The sequence below is a fragment of the Lontra canadensis genome, unplaced genomic scaffold (assembly GCF_010015895.1).
Source record: "Lontra canadensis isolate GAN:19392208 unplaced genomic scaffold, GSC_riverotter_1.0 scaffold83, whole genome shotgun sequence".
Lineage (NCBI taxonomy): Eukaryota > Metazoa > Chordata > Mammalia > Carnivora > Mustelidae > Lontra > Lontra canadensis.
In genome coordinates, this window is record NW_022631077.1 from 6,269,669 (window position 1) to 6,284,915 (window position 15,247).

At 37.4% G+C, this 15,247-nt stretch overlaps 2 protein-coding genes across 4 annotated transcripts in view; one reads left to right on the forward strand and one right to left on the reverse strand.

The window, feature by feature from the left end:
• NKAIN3 (sodium/potassium transporting ATPase interacting 3) overlaps window positions 1-15,247 on the forward strand; it is a 605,428-nt gene that overhangs the window by 11,935 nt on the left and 578,246 nt on the right. The gene's annotated exons all lie outside the window — the stretch shown is intronic.
• Window positions 14,645-15,106, reverse strand: LOC116882313 (60S ribosomal protein L23a-like). The gene has a single exon (XM_032882629.1). It carries the CDS (start codon window positions 15,104-15,106, stop codon window positions 14,645-14,647), a length of 462 nt encoding a protein of 153 aa, XP_032738520.1.

A 15,247-nucleotide genomic window follows, 5' to 3' on the forward strand; every position in this document is an offset into this window, starting at 1 on the left:
TGTGTTACCTTATGACTGGATTAAAAGAGTCATTTTTTCTGGGCTCAGGCCAAACCTGCTGGAAAGACTAATTATTTAAGCAAGCAATTTCTTTACATGAAAGATAATTTTAAAAATGTGATCCAGGTGATTTAAGTAATAAGAAGAGACACTGTAACTCTTTGAAACAGCTTTTATATCCCTTCTGCTTCTGTTAGTAGAAGGTAGCTTCCTCATGATTGATAACTATATTTGGAGTCCCTCGGGAGGCACCCCATTTTATCCTAAAACAAAAGAATGAAATGCAGGTGTTCTGCCGACCAGATACTCCACAATTTTTGCATGCTCTATTTTCTTCAACAGATAAACCACTTCTGAAATGCTTTCACTGTGCAGATATAACTTTCTTATACCATTGAGACTTCTACTCCCAAATATCCTTTCTCTCCGTGAGAGTTTAAGACATTTTTTTTTCTCCTTGATGGGAAACAACTTCTTGGCCTTGGAGTGTATGACTGTCAAAGATGGGAATGTTACAGTCACACCACTGAGAGTCCTAAATACAGAGCCAATTAGAGAATCATTAGGTGAAGCCTCTGAACAATTAGGAAGCCTGCAAAGATCCTCTCACAGTCTTTTCATCTGAACAGAGAGCTGTGGTTGGAAATACAGATGGAGTCATACCCGGGGATCTGTCCTTCATACTCATGGTTCTGTTGACGCATTTCACAAGTAGGAGACTTAACGTTTTGTAACATTTCACGGACTACATCACGCAGAGGAGCATTGATCATCTATTATTAATATGTTTCTTTGACTAGTCCTGAAGTATTTGTATACATACTTTTTAACTCCTTCTCCACTGATTATATTTTTATTGGAGGACAGAGGTTTGGGGGAGTTTTTTAAAGATAGAAGTGGTAGCTTGATTTTCTTTTAAGACGATACAAAGTACAGGATGCCGATTTTCTTCATATACTTCTCGATGACAAACTCACTTGATAGTTGAAAAAAATATGAATGGGGTCAAATTCAAGATGCCTTGTTTTTGTCCTATTATATTGAGGAAATAATATGATTCTACTATTTTAGAGAACCATATCAAAACTGATGAGATAATTACTTTTAAACATTTTCAGACATCTGAACTTTATATTTAATATTTATTTATTTATTTATTTATTTAAAGATTTTTAAAATTTATTTGACAGAGAGAAAGAGAGAGAGAGACCGTGAGAGAGAGAACACAAGCACAGGGAGTGGGAGAGGGAGAAGAAGGCTTTCTGCTGAGCAGGGAGCCCCATGTGGGGCTCGATTCCAGGACCCTGAGATCATGACCTGAGCCGAAGGCAGACGCTTAACAACCGAGCCACACAGGCGCCCCTGTATTTATTATATTTTTAGTCATTATAAAATTTGATTCAATTCAAAAATTTGAAATGTTGATTAATGGCCATTCTACCAAGGAAAGGTTTGAAATGCCTGTAGGGAATGGTAGTTAAAGCTCTTTTCTAAAAAGAAATACACTTCTTTGGTCACTCTGTATTTTGCATTATATTTAATTAGGAGGTTATCTGAAATTTAGATTTGAGTCAAGCAACACCTGCCATGCCTATGTGCTTTCTGTGACTCAAAGCGAAAGGAAAAGCAGTGGAGAACCCTTATCCCGCAGGCATCAGATTTGTGGTAATGGATGTTTAGCTGCTGTGTAGCCATGATTTTCTCCAGGGTAGTCTGGAGCCCTGGAGGTTGACCTCATAGGAGCAATCACAACTAGGTGGTAGGATTAACACTGTAAGAACAACATTTAATGTGATATAATTTACCCCAAGATAGCAGCAGAGTCAGATGACATTAGAAGGACGTTGTCCAGATTGAACTAAATATGAGTTAAACGATAGTGCAGTAAGTCATGGCAAATTTTATCAGCTTTATCTGTGTAAGCCTAACGACTAAAATCATTGAATATTTCTGGGAGTTTCTGATAATCAGACTTATTTTCTTCTATTACGTTCATGCACAGGGGAAATGGTGCTTCTGGTGGGACTAAACTACATATTCATGTATAAAGTCCATTCTATGCAACAGGAACAATCTGCAAGAAGGTTCTGGAGATAACGATCTTAACAGTAATAAGCTACAAACAGAAGAGGAATGACCATCGAATATTGGAATGCATAAATACAGACATGATATGTAGGCATCCACTCCTGTTGGCATTTATCAGATATGTTTAAAGAAAAGAATGTGATAGTTTCATGTTTTCGTAGTGAAGTACTTTGAGAAATGTACAGTCAATTTTAAAGGGAATGCTAATTTGGAAACAATTCAGAAGGAAAAATGAAGGAATTCAGATTACTTAGCTTAATGGTAGATTGTTGGTCTAAGAAGATGCTATTTCAGAACGTTGAAAGGAAAATAACCCAGCCCCCACCCCTGTTTTCTGTATCCCTGGAATCATAGTCCTACTGTGCATATTCTGACCCACCCTAGTTACTGAGCCAGTGTTCACAGAGTCAGTTCACAGTACATATGTCATCTTCAGCTTTTCATCGGTTGCCAGTGAGACTTTAGCTCATAGACTTCAATATCTTTTTTTCTTAGAAACAGAAAGAATGAAAGACAATGGTATAGCAAGATTGCTTATCAAAGATGACCTTTCCAAAGGTGCCCCATGTTGCTCCTTACCCATGTGGTTCCTGAGCTTTCTTGGTGGTTCCTAAGTCGGACAACTGATCCCACCCATATTATTGGCTTGGGCCTATCCATGTGATAAGATGCAATAACTTAGCACTGTATTTAGTTACATCCTTGGCCTGTGCTTTCTGCACCAGTCTTTGACCACCATGAGAAATGCAGACACGGAAGTTTATTTACCAGCTGTCATCACAGACCCACCTCACTCTGCAAATCCCAGCTGCAGCTTGATCTGTTCAGCTATACATTGTGATGATAAAATTGCAACATAACTGTGCCTATGCTACTGCTCCTGTGACCACCGTCTGCTGCTGTCACCCCATGAATTCTCTCCTCTGTTGTATTTTTGTGGATGTGACACTCTTATGGAGACTTTCAGAGGCCACCTGGAACAGTGTTTTATGATCTGGCCTTTTCCATCCATATGGCTGAGAGAGGAGCCATGTGACATTATCCAGTGTGGTCACTTCCTTGACAAAAGAGAAAAATGACATCAGAAACTTGTACCTTATGGCAGCACATGGCAGATAAAAACAGGTGCATAAATGGTACCATTACAGAAAACAAGTTTGATGTTAATTTAGGTGTGTAAGTGATCAGTTCGTAACTGTCTCCTTCTCAAATCATTGTTTAAAATTATTACCTGGACTTTCAAAGTAAATGCACGTTTCTTTCTACTACTCCATTTGCTATAGATGTGTGTGTGTGTGTGTGTGTGTGTGTGTGTGTAAAGCCACAGCAGTGACTGCTCTATAATTACTCTCTTAGGCAAAATGGCAGGCATGATCAAATTCTATAAACACTTTGTCTGAACAATGTGTGTTGTGAAGCTGTGAAAGGAGGTTTTGGAAAATATCTCTATGAAGATTTGAAGAATAGAATAGATCGGGGCTACTTATTTCTAAAAAGATAGATGCAGCTTATATTAGTCATTTCCCTTAATTGTGATAGATAGGTGTATATATTAAGTACACACATGATTTATTATAGAAATTGGTTTATGTGGTAATGGAGGCTGAGAAGTCCCACCATCTTCCATCTGCAAGCTGGAAGACCAGGAAACCTGGTGATATAATTCAGTCTGATTCTGAAGTCTTCAGAACCACAAGGGCTTATATCCAAAGGCGGAAGAAGATGGATGTCCCAATGCTAAGGGAGCAAGTTCTCCCTTCTGCCCATTGCTTTACTTGGCCCTCAACAGACTTGCTCAATGCCCACCAGCATTCCTGAGGGTGATTTACTTTTTTTTTTTAAATTTAATTTCTTTTCAGTGTAACAGAATTCATTGTTTATGCACCACACCCGGTGCTCCATGCAATACGTGCCCTCCATTATACCCACCACCAGGCTCCCCCAAACTCCCACCCCCTGCCCCTTCAATACCCTCCGATTGTTTTTCAGAGTCCATAGTCTCTCATGGATCATCTCCCCCTCCAATTGCCCTCGACTCTCTTCTTCTCTCCATCTCCCCATGTCCTCCGTGTTATTTCTCAGGCTCCACAAATAAGTGAAATCATAAGTGACTCTTAATCTCACAAAACAAACTGAGGGTTGATGGGGGGAGGGGGGTTGGGAGGGGGAGTGGTGTTATGGACATTGGGGAGGGTATGTGCTATGGTGAGTGCTGTGAAGTGTGTAAACCTGGCGATTCACAGACCTGTACCCCTGGGGATAAAAATATATTACATGTTTATAAAAAATAAAATTAAAAAAAATAAGTGAAATCATATGATAACTGACTCTCTCTGCTTGACTTATTTCACTCAGCATAATCTCTTCCAGTCCCATCCATGTTGATACAAAAGTTGGTTATTCATCCTTTCTGATGGAGGCATAATACTCCATGGTGTTTATAGACCACATCTTCCTTATCCATTCATCCATTGAAGGGCATCTTGGTTCTTTCCACAGTTTGGTGACCGTGGCCATTGCTGCTATGAACATTGGGGTACAGATGGCCCCTCTTTTCACTGCATCTGTATCTTTGGGGTAAATACCCAGTAATGCAATTGCAGGGTCATAGAGAAGTTCTATTTTTAATTTCTTAAGGAATCTCCACACTGTTCTCCAAAGGGGCAGCACCAACTTACACTCCCACCAACAGCATAAGAGGATTCCCCTTTCTCCACATCCTCTCCAACACAAGTTGTTTCCTATCTTGCTAATTTTGGCCATTCTAACTGGTGTAAGGTGATATCTCAATGTGGTTTTAATTTGAATCTCCGTGATGGCTAATGATGATGAACATTTTTTCATGTGTCTGATAGCCATTTGTATGTCTTCATTGGGGAAGTGTCTGTTCATGTCTTCTGCTCATTTTTGGACATGATTATCTGTTTTGTGTGTGTTGAATTTGAGAAGTTCTTTCTAGATCCTGGATATCAGCCTTTTGTCTGTACTGTCATTTGCAAATAGCTTCTCCCATTCCGTGGATTGCCTCTTTGTTTTCTTGACTGTTTTCTTTGCTGTGCAAAAGGTTTTGATCTTGATGAAGTCCCAAAAGTTCATTTTCGCTTTTGTTTCTTTTGCCTTTGGAGACATATCTTGAAAGAAGTTGCTGTGGCTGATATCGAAGAGGTTATTGCCTATGTACTCCTCTATGATTCTGATGGATTCCTGTCTCACGTTGAGGTCTTTTATCCATTTCGAGTTTATCTTTGTGTGTGGTGTAAGAGAATGGTCGAGTTTCATTCTTCTACATATAGCTATCCAATTTTCCCAGCCACTTCCGTCCAAAATCTATGGGATACAGCAAAGGTGGTCCTAAGGGGGAAATACATAGCCATCCAAGCCTCCCTCAAAAAAATTGAAAAATCCAGAATACACCTGTCTCTACACCTTAAAGAACTGGATAATCAACAACAAACTAAGCCAACTCCACACACAAGAAGGTAAATAATCAAGTTTAGAGCAGAGATCAATGAGATAGAAACTAGAGATACAGTAGAACGCATCAGTGAAACTAGAAGCTGTTTTTTTGAAAGAATCAATAAGATTGATAAACCATTGGCCAAACTAATCCAAAAGAAGAGAGGAGGCCCAAAATAATAAAATTATGAATGAAAAGCGAGAGATCACAACTAACACCAAGGAAATAGAAACAATCATCAGAAGTTATTATCAACAGTTACATGCCAATAAGCTAAGCAACCTAGATGAAATGGATGCATTCCTGGAAAACTATAAACTTCCAAAATTGAACCAGGAAGAAATTGACAACCTGAATAGACCGATATCTAGTAACGAGATTGAAGCAGTGATCAAAAACTTCCCAAAAAACAAGAGCCCAGGACCTGATGGATTCCCTGGGGAATTCTACCAAACTTTCAAAGAAGAAATAACACCTATTCTCCTGAAGCTGTGTCAAAAAACTGAAGCAGAAGGAAAACTTCCACACTCTTTTTATGAAGCCAGCATTACCCTGACCCCCAAACCAGGGAAAGATCCCACCCAAAAGGAGAATTTCAGACCAACGTCACTGATGAATATGGATGCTAAGATTCTCAACAAGATCCTAGCAAATAGGATCCAACAGCACATTAAAAAGATTATCCTCCATGACCAGGTGGGATTCATCCCTGTGCTGCAAGGATGGTTCAACATTCACAATCAATGTGATAGAACAAATCAATAAGAGAAGAGAGAAGAAACACATGGTCCTCTCAATTGATGCAGAAAAAGCATTTGACAAAATCCAGCATCCGTTCCTGATTAAAACGCTTCAAAGTATAGGGCTAGAGGGAACATTCCTGAACTTCATAAAATCTATCTATGAAAAACCCAGAGCAAATATCATCCTCAATGGGAAAAAGCTCACAGCCTTCCCGTTGAGATCAGGAACACAACAAGGATGCCCACTTTCACCACTCTTGTTCAACGTAGTATTAGAAGTCCTAGCAACAGCAATCAGACAACAAAGAGAAATAAAAGGTCCCCAAATTGGCAATGAAGAAGTCAAACTCTCTCTCTTCACAGATGACATGATACTTTATATGGAAAACCCAAAAGACTCCACCCCCAGACTATTAGAACTCATACAGCAATTCAGTAATGTGGCAGGATATAAAGTCAATGTACAGAAATTGGTTGCTTTCTTATACACTAACAATGAAAACACACAAAGGGAAATTAGAGAAACGATTCCATTTACTATAGCACCAAGAACCATAAGATACCTGAGAATAAACCTAACCAAAGAGGTAAAGGATCTGTACTTGAGGAACTACAGAACACTCATGAAAGAAATCGAAGAAGACACACACAAAAAATGGAAGACCATTCCATGCTCTTGGTTTGGAAGAATAAACATTGTTAAAATGTCTATACTGCCTAGAGCAATCTATACTTTTAATGCCATTCCGATCAAAATTCCACCGATATTTTTCAAAGAGCTGGATCAAATAATCCTAAAATTTGTATGGAAGCAGAAGAGACCCCGAATTGCTAAGGAAATGTTGAAAAAGAAAAACAAAACTGGTGGCATCACGTTACCTGATTTCAAGCTTTACTATAAAGCTGTGATCATCAAGACAGCATGGTATTGGCATAAAAATAGACACATAGATCAGTGGAACAGAGTAGAGAGCCCAGATATGGACCCTCAACTCTATGGTCAAATAATCTTTGAAAAAGCAGGGAAAAATATGCAGTGGAAAAAAGACAGTCTCTTCAATAAATGGTGAGGGTGATTTACTTTACTGATTCAAATGCTAATCTTTTCCCAAAGACACCCCCACAGGCACTACTAGGAATAATGTGGATGTTCCCCCTAGTTTTGTTGAGAAATAATCGATACACATCGCTTGTATAAGTTTAAGGTATACAACACGATGGGTTTGATTCACATATGTGGGAAATGGTTATCACAGTAGGTTCAACTAACATCCATCATGTCATATAGATACAATGAAAAGAGAAAAAAGAAAAGAGAAAAAAAAATTTCTTGTTATTAGAACTCTTAGGATATACTCTCATAAAAACTTCCTTAGATATCAGATAGCAGGATTAGCTGAAGTCATCATGTTTTACCTCGAATCTGTAGTACTTACGTATAACTGGAAGTCTGTACCCTTTTGGCCCACTTCCTCCAGTCCCTACTCTGGCCACCATGCCTGACCCCCACCTCCAGTAACTGATTTCTTTTTCCAGGAGATTTTTTTTTTTTTTTTTTTAAGATTCCACACATAAGTGAGATCATATGATATTTTATGTCTGACTTATTTTACTTAGCATAATGCCTTCAAGGTCTATCCATGTTGTTACAGCATGTAGAATTTCCTTATTTTTTATGGAATAATATTCATATATTTATCACAACTTCTTTATCCATTCATCCACCAGTGAACATTTAGGTTGTTTCCATGCCTTAGTTATTGTGAATATGCTGCTATGAACATGGGGGTACAGATATCTTCTCCAGTTAGTGTTTTCATTTCCTTTGCTTATATTCCCAGAAGTGGAATTGCTGGATCACATGATAGTCTTTTTTTTTTTTTAAACTTTCTGTGGATCCTCCATATTGTTTTCTATTGTGGCTGTACCAATTTACAATCCCTCCAACAGTGCACAGGTGTTCCCTCTTCTCCACATCTACGCCAGCGATTGTTATTTCTTATATTTTTGCTGATGGGCATTCTAACAGGTGTGAGATGATATTTCATTGTGATTTTAATTTGCATTTCCCAAATGACTAGTGATGTTGAGCATCTTTTCATGTACTTTGGCCTCTTTCTTACATCATCTTTGGAGAAATATGTATTCAAGTCCTTTGTCCATTTTTAGTCGGATTATTTGAGGTTTTTTTTTTTTATTATTGTTTTAGTGTTTTTTTTGCTGTTGAGTTGTATGTATACAACCTTATATATTTTGGATATTAATCCCTTATCAGTTATATGATTTGTAAGTATTTTTTTCACATTCTGTTGGTTGTCTTTTCACTTTGCTAATAACTTTTTTGGAGGGGGGTGTATGGAAGCTTTTTAGTTTGATCACTCCCATTTATTTATTTTTTATTTTGTTGCATGTGCTTTAGGGGTCCTATTTTCAAAATCATTACCAAAACTCATATCAAGGAACTTTATTTCTGTGTTTTCTTCTAGGAGTTTCATGGTTTCAGTTCTTATATTTAGGTCTCTAATCCATTTCTAGTTAATTTTTGTGAATGGCATAAGATGGGGTCTAGTTTAATTTTTTTATAAGTGAATATCCATTTATTGAAGAAGCTCTCTTTTCTCCATTTAGTATTTTTGCTCCCTTGTGAAACCTAGTTGACCATATATACTTGGGTTTATTTCTGTGCTCTTGATTCTGTTCCATTGATCTGGTTGTTTTCATGCTAGTACCATACTGTTTTGATAACTGTACCTTTATAGTATAGCACAAAATCAGAAAGTGATGTCTCCAGCTTTGTTTCTCTTTCTTAGGATTTCTTTGGGTACTCAGGGTCTTTTGTGGTTCCACATAAATTTTAGGAGTGTTTTTTTTTCTACTTCTATAAAAAATGTTAATTGGAATCTTGATAGGGATTGCACTGAAACTATAGATGACTTTTGGTAGTATTGATATTGTAACAATATCAATTATTTCAGTCCATGAACACAGGATGCCTTTCCATTTTTATCATGTCTTTTTCAATTTCTTTCACCAATTTTTTTTCAGCATACAGGTTTTTAACCTCCTTCATTGCATTTATTCTCAAGTATTTTATTGTATTTGATGCTACTATAAATGAGATTGATTTCTTTATTTGTTTTTCAGAGAATTTATTATTAGTGTATAAAAATACTACTGATTTTTATATGTTAATTTTGTATCTTGCAACTTTACTGAATTCCTTGATTAGATCTAATAGTTTTTTTCATTGACTCTTTGGGATTTTCTCTATATAAAATCATATCAATTGCAAATAGAGATAAATTTACTTCTCTCTTTTCAATTCTGATATCTTATTTCTTTTTCTTGCCTGAATGTTCTAGCTAGGACTTCCAGTATTATGTTGAATAGGATTGGTGAGAATGGGCAGCCTTTTCTTGTTCCTGGTCCAAAATGGAAAGCTTTCAACTTTTTACCATTAAGAATGATGTTAGTTGTGGGCTTGTCATGTAGGGGCTTTATGATGTTAAGATATATTCCTTCTTTGACTAATTTGTTAAGAGTTTTTTATCATAAATGAATATTGAATTTTGTCAAATGCTTTTTCTGCATCTATTGAAATGATCACCGGATTCTTTTCCTTCGTTCTATTAATGTGGTTTATCACGTTGATTGATTTGCATGTTTTGAAACATCCTTGCATCTCAGGGATAAATCCTATTTGATCATGGTGAATGATCCTTTTAATGTGCGGCTGAATTTGTTTGCTAGTATTTTATTGAGAACTTTTGCATCTGTATTCATCAGGTATTTTAGCCTTTAGAGAAATAATGTTTTATCAACTATCCAGGGATCTCTTAGCCCCATCAAATTGACACATAAAAATTACCATCATACAGCCATTATTGAGGAAGAAAGATAAAACAAGAATCTTTCTGTAAATGTTTATAAGCATTTAATAGGTACATTCCACTTGCAAAAGCAAACATTTTTGACATTTGTTTATTTTTAAAATTGTAAATTTTAATTATGTGATTTCACTTAAATGTGATACAAAACATATTTTATATTTTAATGATGTCATTGAGTCAGTTCCCTTCTTTTTTTATTGACACTTAAATTTTACACTTTTCTGGGAAGCTCTGCATTGCTGAAACTTCTTTGGTTGCATTTTCAGGACACATTTCAGTATGTGGCATCAAAACTGTAATTAGGTGTCTTTAGATTTGGAGGTACAAGGAAATTTGAAACAATTCCAGACTTTTAATATCGCTTACAGCCTTCCCAATCAGTTTGGCTTAAGATTTCAAGTATCTGGAAGTCTGTGGATTCAGATATGCAGTGTAATTCCTGCATTATCATATATAACCACAGTGAAAATTAACAGGACCCTGGGGACATATTTCTCAGGATATTCCATGCCCCACAAAACTGATCTAAATTGAGTTCTTCTTTACTTCAAAAGGAGCTCATTCTTTCTCTCTCTCTCTCCTCCTTCTCTTCTTTCTTCAACTGTTCTGCTTTCTCTTTTTAGTTTTTTCTGCCTTTCCTATCTTACATTTGTTTTCTACTGTCTATTAACTTCATGTAGAAAAAAGGGAGTTTGAAAGGTTCATAATATATTTTATAATGTTATGTATTATTCCAAAGTGCCAGTTTACTTTTGTACATTATTATTCCCATTTGATATACTTGTAGCATTTAAAATTAACTCATTTCTACCAACAAGATTATTTGTGAGGCTTTTTAGAGCCTCATCTATGAAATCACAACAGCAAGTGTGATTAGGTAGATCTGAACCAAATTTCAGAAGCCATTCCATTCATTCATTCTCCCAGTCATCTATTGATTTATTCATGACTTTATTCAGGTATAATTACTGATGGCTACCCATGTGCTCTGCACCATATCAGATGGCTGAATAGGGCAGACATAACTCCCCCCTCAAGGACTGGGGTTGTGTAATGATAAAACATAGTTAAGTTAAAACATAGACCAGTGGAACAGAGTAGAGAGCCCAGATATGGACCCTCAACTCTATGGTCAAATAATCTTTGACAAAGCAGGAAAAAATATACAGTGGAAAAAAGACAGTCTCTTCAATAAATGTTTGCTGGGAAAATTGGGCAGCTATGTGTAGAAGAATGAAACTTGACCATTATCTTACACCATACACAAAGATAAACTCGAAATGGATAAAAGACCTCAACGTGAGGCAGGAATCTATCAAAATCCTAGAGGAGAACATAGGCAGTAATCTCTTCGACTTCAGTCACAGCAGCTTCTTTCAAGACATGTCCCCAGAAGCAAAGGAAATAAAAGCAAAAATGAACTTTTGGGACTTCTTCAAGATCAAAAGCTTCTGCACAGCAAAGGAAACAGTCAACAAAATGAAGAGGCAACCCATGGAATGGGAGAAGATATTCACAAATGACACTACAGACAAAGGGATGATATCCAAGATCTATAAAGAACCCCTCAAACTCAACACACGCAAAATGGATAATCACATTGAAAAATGGGCAGAAGACATGAACAGACACTTCTCCAAACAAGACATACAAATGGCTAACAGACACATGAAAAAATGTTCATCATCGTTAGCCATCTGGGAGATTCAAATAAAAAACACATTGAGATGCCAACTTACACCAGTTAGAATGGCCAAAATCAACAAGACAGTAAACAACAACAAGTGTTGGAGAGGATGTGGAGAAAGGGGAACCCTCTTACACTGTTGGTGGGAATGCAAGTTGGTGCCGCCACTTTAGAGAACAATGTGGAGATTCCTTAAGAAATTAAAAATAGAACTTCCCTATGACCCTGCAATTGCACTACTGGGTATTTACCCCAAAGATACAGATGTAGTGAAAAAAAGGGCCATCCGTACCCCAATGTTCATAGCAGGAATGGCCACAGTCGCCAAACTGTGGAAAGAACCAAGATGCCCTTCAACAGACAAATGGATAAAGAAGATATGGTCCATATATACAATGGAGTATTATGCCTCCATCAGAAAGGATGAATATCCAACTTTTGTATCAACATGGATGGGACTGGAAGTGATTATGCTGAGTGAAATAAGTCAAGCAGAGAGAGTCAATTATCATGTGGTTTCACTTGTGGAGCACAAGGAATAACATAGAGGACATTGGGTGGTGGGAAGGAGACGTGAGTTGGGGGGAATTGGAGGAGGAGATGAAACATGAGAGACTGTGGACTCTGAGAAACAAACTGAGGGTTTTGGAAGGGAGGGGTGGAGGGTTTGGGTAAGCCTGGTGGTGGGTATTAAGGAGGGCACGTATTGCATGGAGCACTGGGTTAGGTGCATAAACAATGAATTTTGGAGCACTGAAAAATTTTTAAAAAATTAAATTAAATTTAAAAAAAGCATAGTTTAGTTATAGTAAATGTCTGAAGCACAGAGGATTATAACATGAGTGATTGTTTTATGTCTGGATGTTTTTGGCTAATGTTTATAGTAAGATTGTGGTTACTATTAACATGACCTAAGAAAATATTTGAAATAATTTTTGTTTACTATTTTCCATACTTAATGTATGACTGTCTGTGAGAAGAATTAAAAATCAGAGCCTGGCTGGCTCAGTCAGAAGAGTATGCAGCTCTTGATCTCAGCTTTGTGAGTTTGAACCCCATGTTGGGTGCAGAGATTACTTAAATAAATAAAACTTTATATAAAAAAAAAAATCATCCTGGGGTGCCTGGGTGGCTCAGTGGCTTAAAGCCTCTGCCTTCGGCTCAGGTCATGATCCCAGGGTCATGAGCCTGCTTCCCCTCCTGCTCTCTCTGCCTGCCTCTCTGCCTACTTGTGATCTCTCTCTGTCAAATAAATAAATAAAAATCTTAAAAAAAATCATCCTTATCCCAAGGAGTTTATATTCTTGTGACTGGAGACAATTAAGTAAATAGATAATGTCAGTGTAATGTTCTCTAATACAGAACTTAACTCTGTGGCTGTGAGTAGGCATTCACACAGGTTAAGAGCAAGACACTCAGGGAGGCTTCCAGAAGAAAGTTGTACTGGTACAAGGTGTGCAGGATGGTGGCTCAGTGTCAACCAGTTTGGATAAGATGACTGATTAATATGGTCATGCATAAATAATTCATACACAATATTATTGTGAACAAAGTAGAAGGTCAAGCCACATGGAATGCAATAATAACTGAAAGAAAGAATTATCATTAAGCAACGAAGTTTTCTAGTACAAAAACAATCTGTAATATCTCCTCCATGAGAGGCAATAATAGGTGTGAACATTAAAAAAAAATGCTATTGCACCAATATGTTCCTTCACACATGTGCTAAAATGTCTTGATGGGAGTCTTAGTGCCTCTTGGCCCCTCAGAGGGGCGTGATAAGGGAATCCCAGTCAAGGAGTCCTGGACTCCACTCTTGATTTTATTCTGTAAGACAAAGAGGCTATGAACATTTTCAGCAGAGCAGTTAAGATTCTATGTTTTATAAAATACTGACGTCTAACTAAGACTTTATTTGGGAAAGTGGTTCTACCACTGAGAAGACTCTTAAACCCACTAGTTTGGAAAGTGTTAAGTGGTTGACTTATTGAAATCTAGATTATTTATTTTTATTTACTAAAATTAAAAAAAAAATCCTTATTAAAATTCTTACTAGGAAGTTTCCAGATTTAAACAATTAAGATTTTTCTCTTCACATGCATAACTTCTCAATAAATGATGGCAAGTTCATTTAGAAATATACACACATATGAAATAAAAATGATTATTTTAAATACATATCATCCAAACTTCAGACATGTTCAAAGGGGAACATAGCACAAAACAGTTACTCTACACAGTATGGTGTTTAGGGAACTCTTGAGAATTGTGACACATATTCCATTGATGAAGTGAAGTAGCCTGAATCCATCACTGCCATCATACAATAATGGTATTTAAAGCAGAGTTTTTTTAAGATTTTATTTTTATTTATTTGACAGACGGAGATCACAAGTAGGCAGATGGGCAGGCAGAGAGAGAGAGAGAGGAGGAAGCAGGCTCCCCGCTGGGCAGAGAGCCCGATGCGGGGCTCGATCCCAGGACCCTGGGATCATGACCTGAGCAGAGGCTTTAACCCACTGAGCCACTCAGGCACCCCTAAAGCATACTTTTTACTACAGTGTATTATTTTCAAAAGTGTAGTAACTCTGTTTTCTGAGTTATAACAGATAACAAATAGAACTTGCTTTTTGTGTTCCACAGTTGAAATTTTGGCTTGTGTAGATTATTCAGAATTGTAGCAATAGAGCAAATGAATCAATTCGATTTTCTTCCTTTCTTTTTTTTTTTTTTTTTATCATGAAAAAACTGTATTTAGATTTAGCCAGCTGGACTCCATTTAGATGATCCCAATTTTGTTGGCAACATCCAAAGCATCATAGTCAGGGGCCAGTCGAACGTATGCCTTCTTCTCTCCATCAGGCCTGATTAAGGTGTTGATCTTGGCTACATCAAAGTCATAGAGCTTCTTCACAGCCTGTTTGATCTGGTGCTTGTTGGCCTTGACATCCACAATGAACATAAGTGTGTTGTTGTCTTCTATTTTCTTCATGGCTGATTCAGTAGTCAGGGGGAACTTGATGATGGCATAGTGATCAAGCTTGTTTCTCCTGGGGGCGCTCTTTCGAGGGTATTTGGGCTGCCTTCGGAGACGCAGAGTCTTGGGTTGTCCCAACGTAGGTGATGTGCGGATCTTCTTTTTTTGGTGACTGTGGACGCCTTTCAGCACCACTTTCTTGGCCTTCAAAGCCTTTGCTTTGGGGCAAGGGGCAGGGGCTTCCTTCTTAGCTTTCAGCTCCATCTTCGTAAAAGGGCTCAATTCGATTTTCTTGCACATATTGTTTCCTTACAAGGAACCTCCATTTGTTTACTTTTTAATAGATTACTAAATCAGTGAGCTCTGGTGAAATTTCACTGGGATTTCAGTGTTTTGGGGTCAAAT

Coding starts and splice junctions, on each gene's coding strand:
- LOC116882313 (XM_032882629.1), bottom strand. CDS start 15,106: ATGGAGCTGAAAGCTAAGAAGGAAGCCCCTGCCCCTTGCCCCAAAGCA.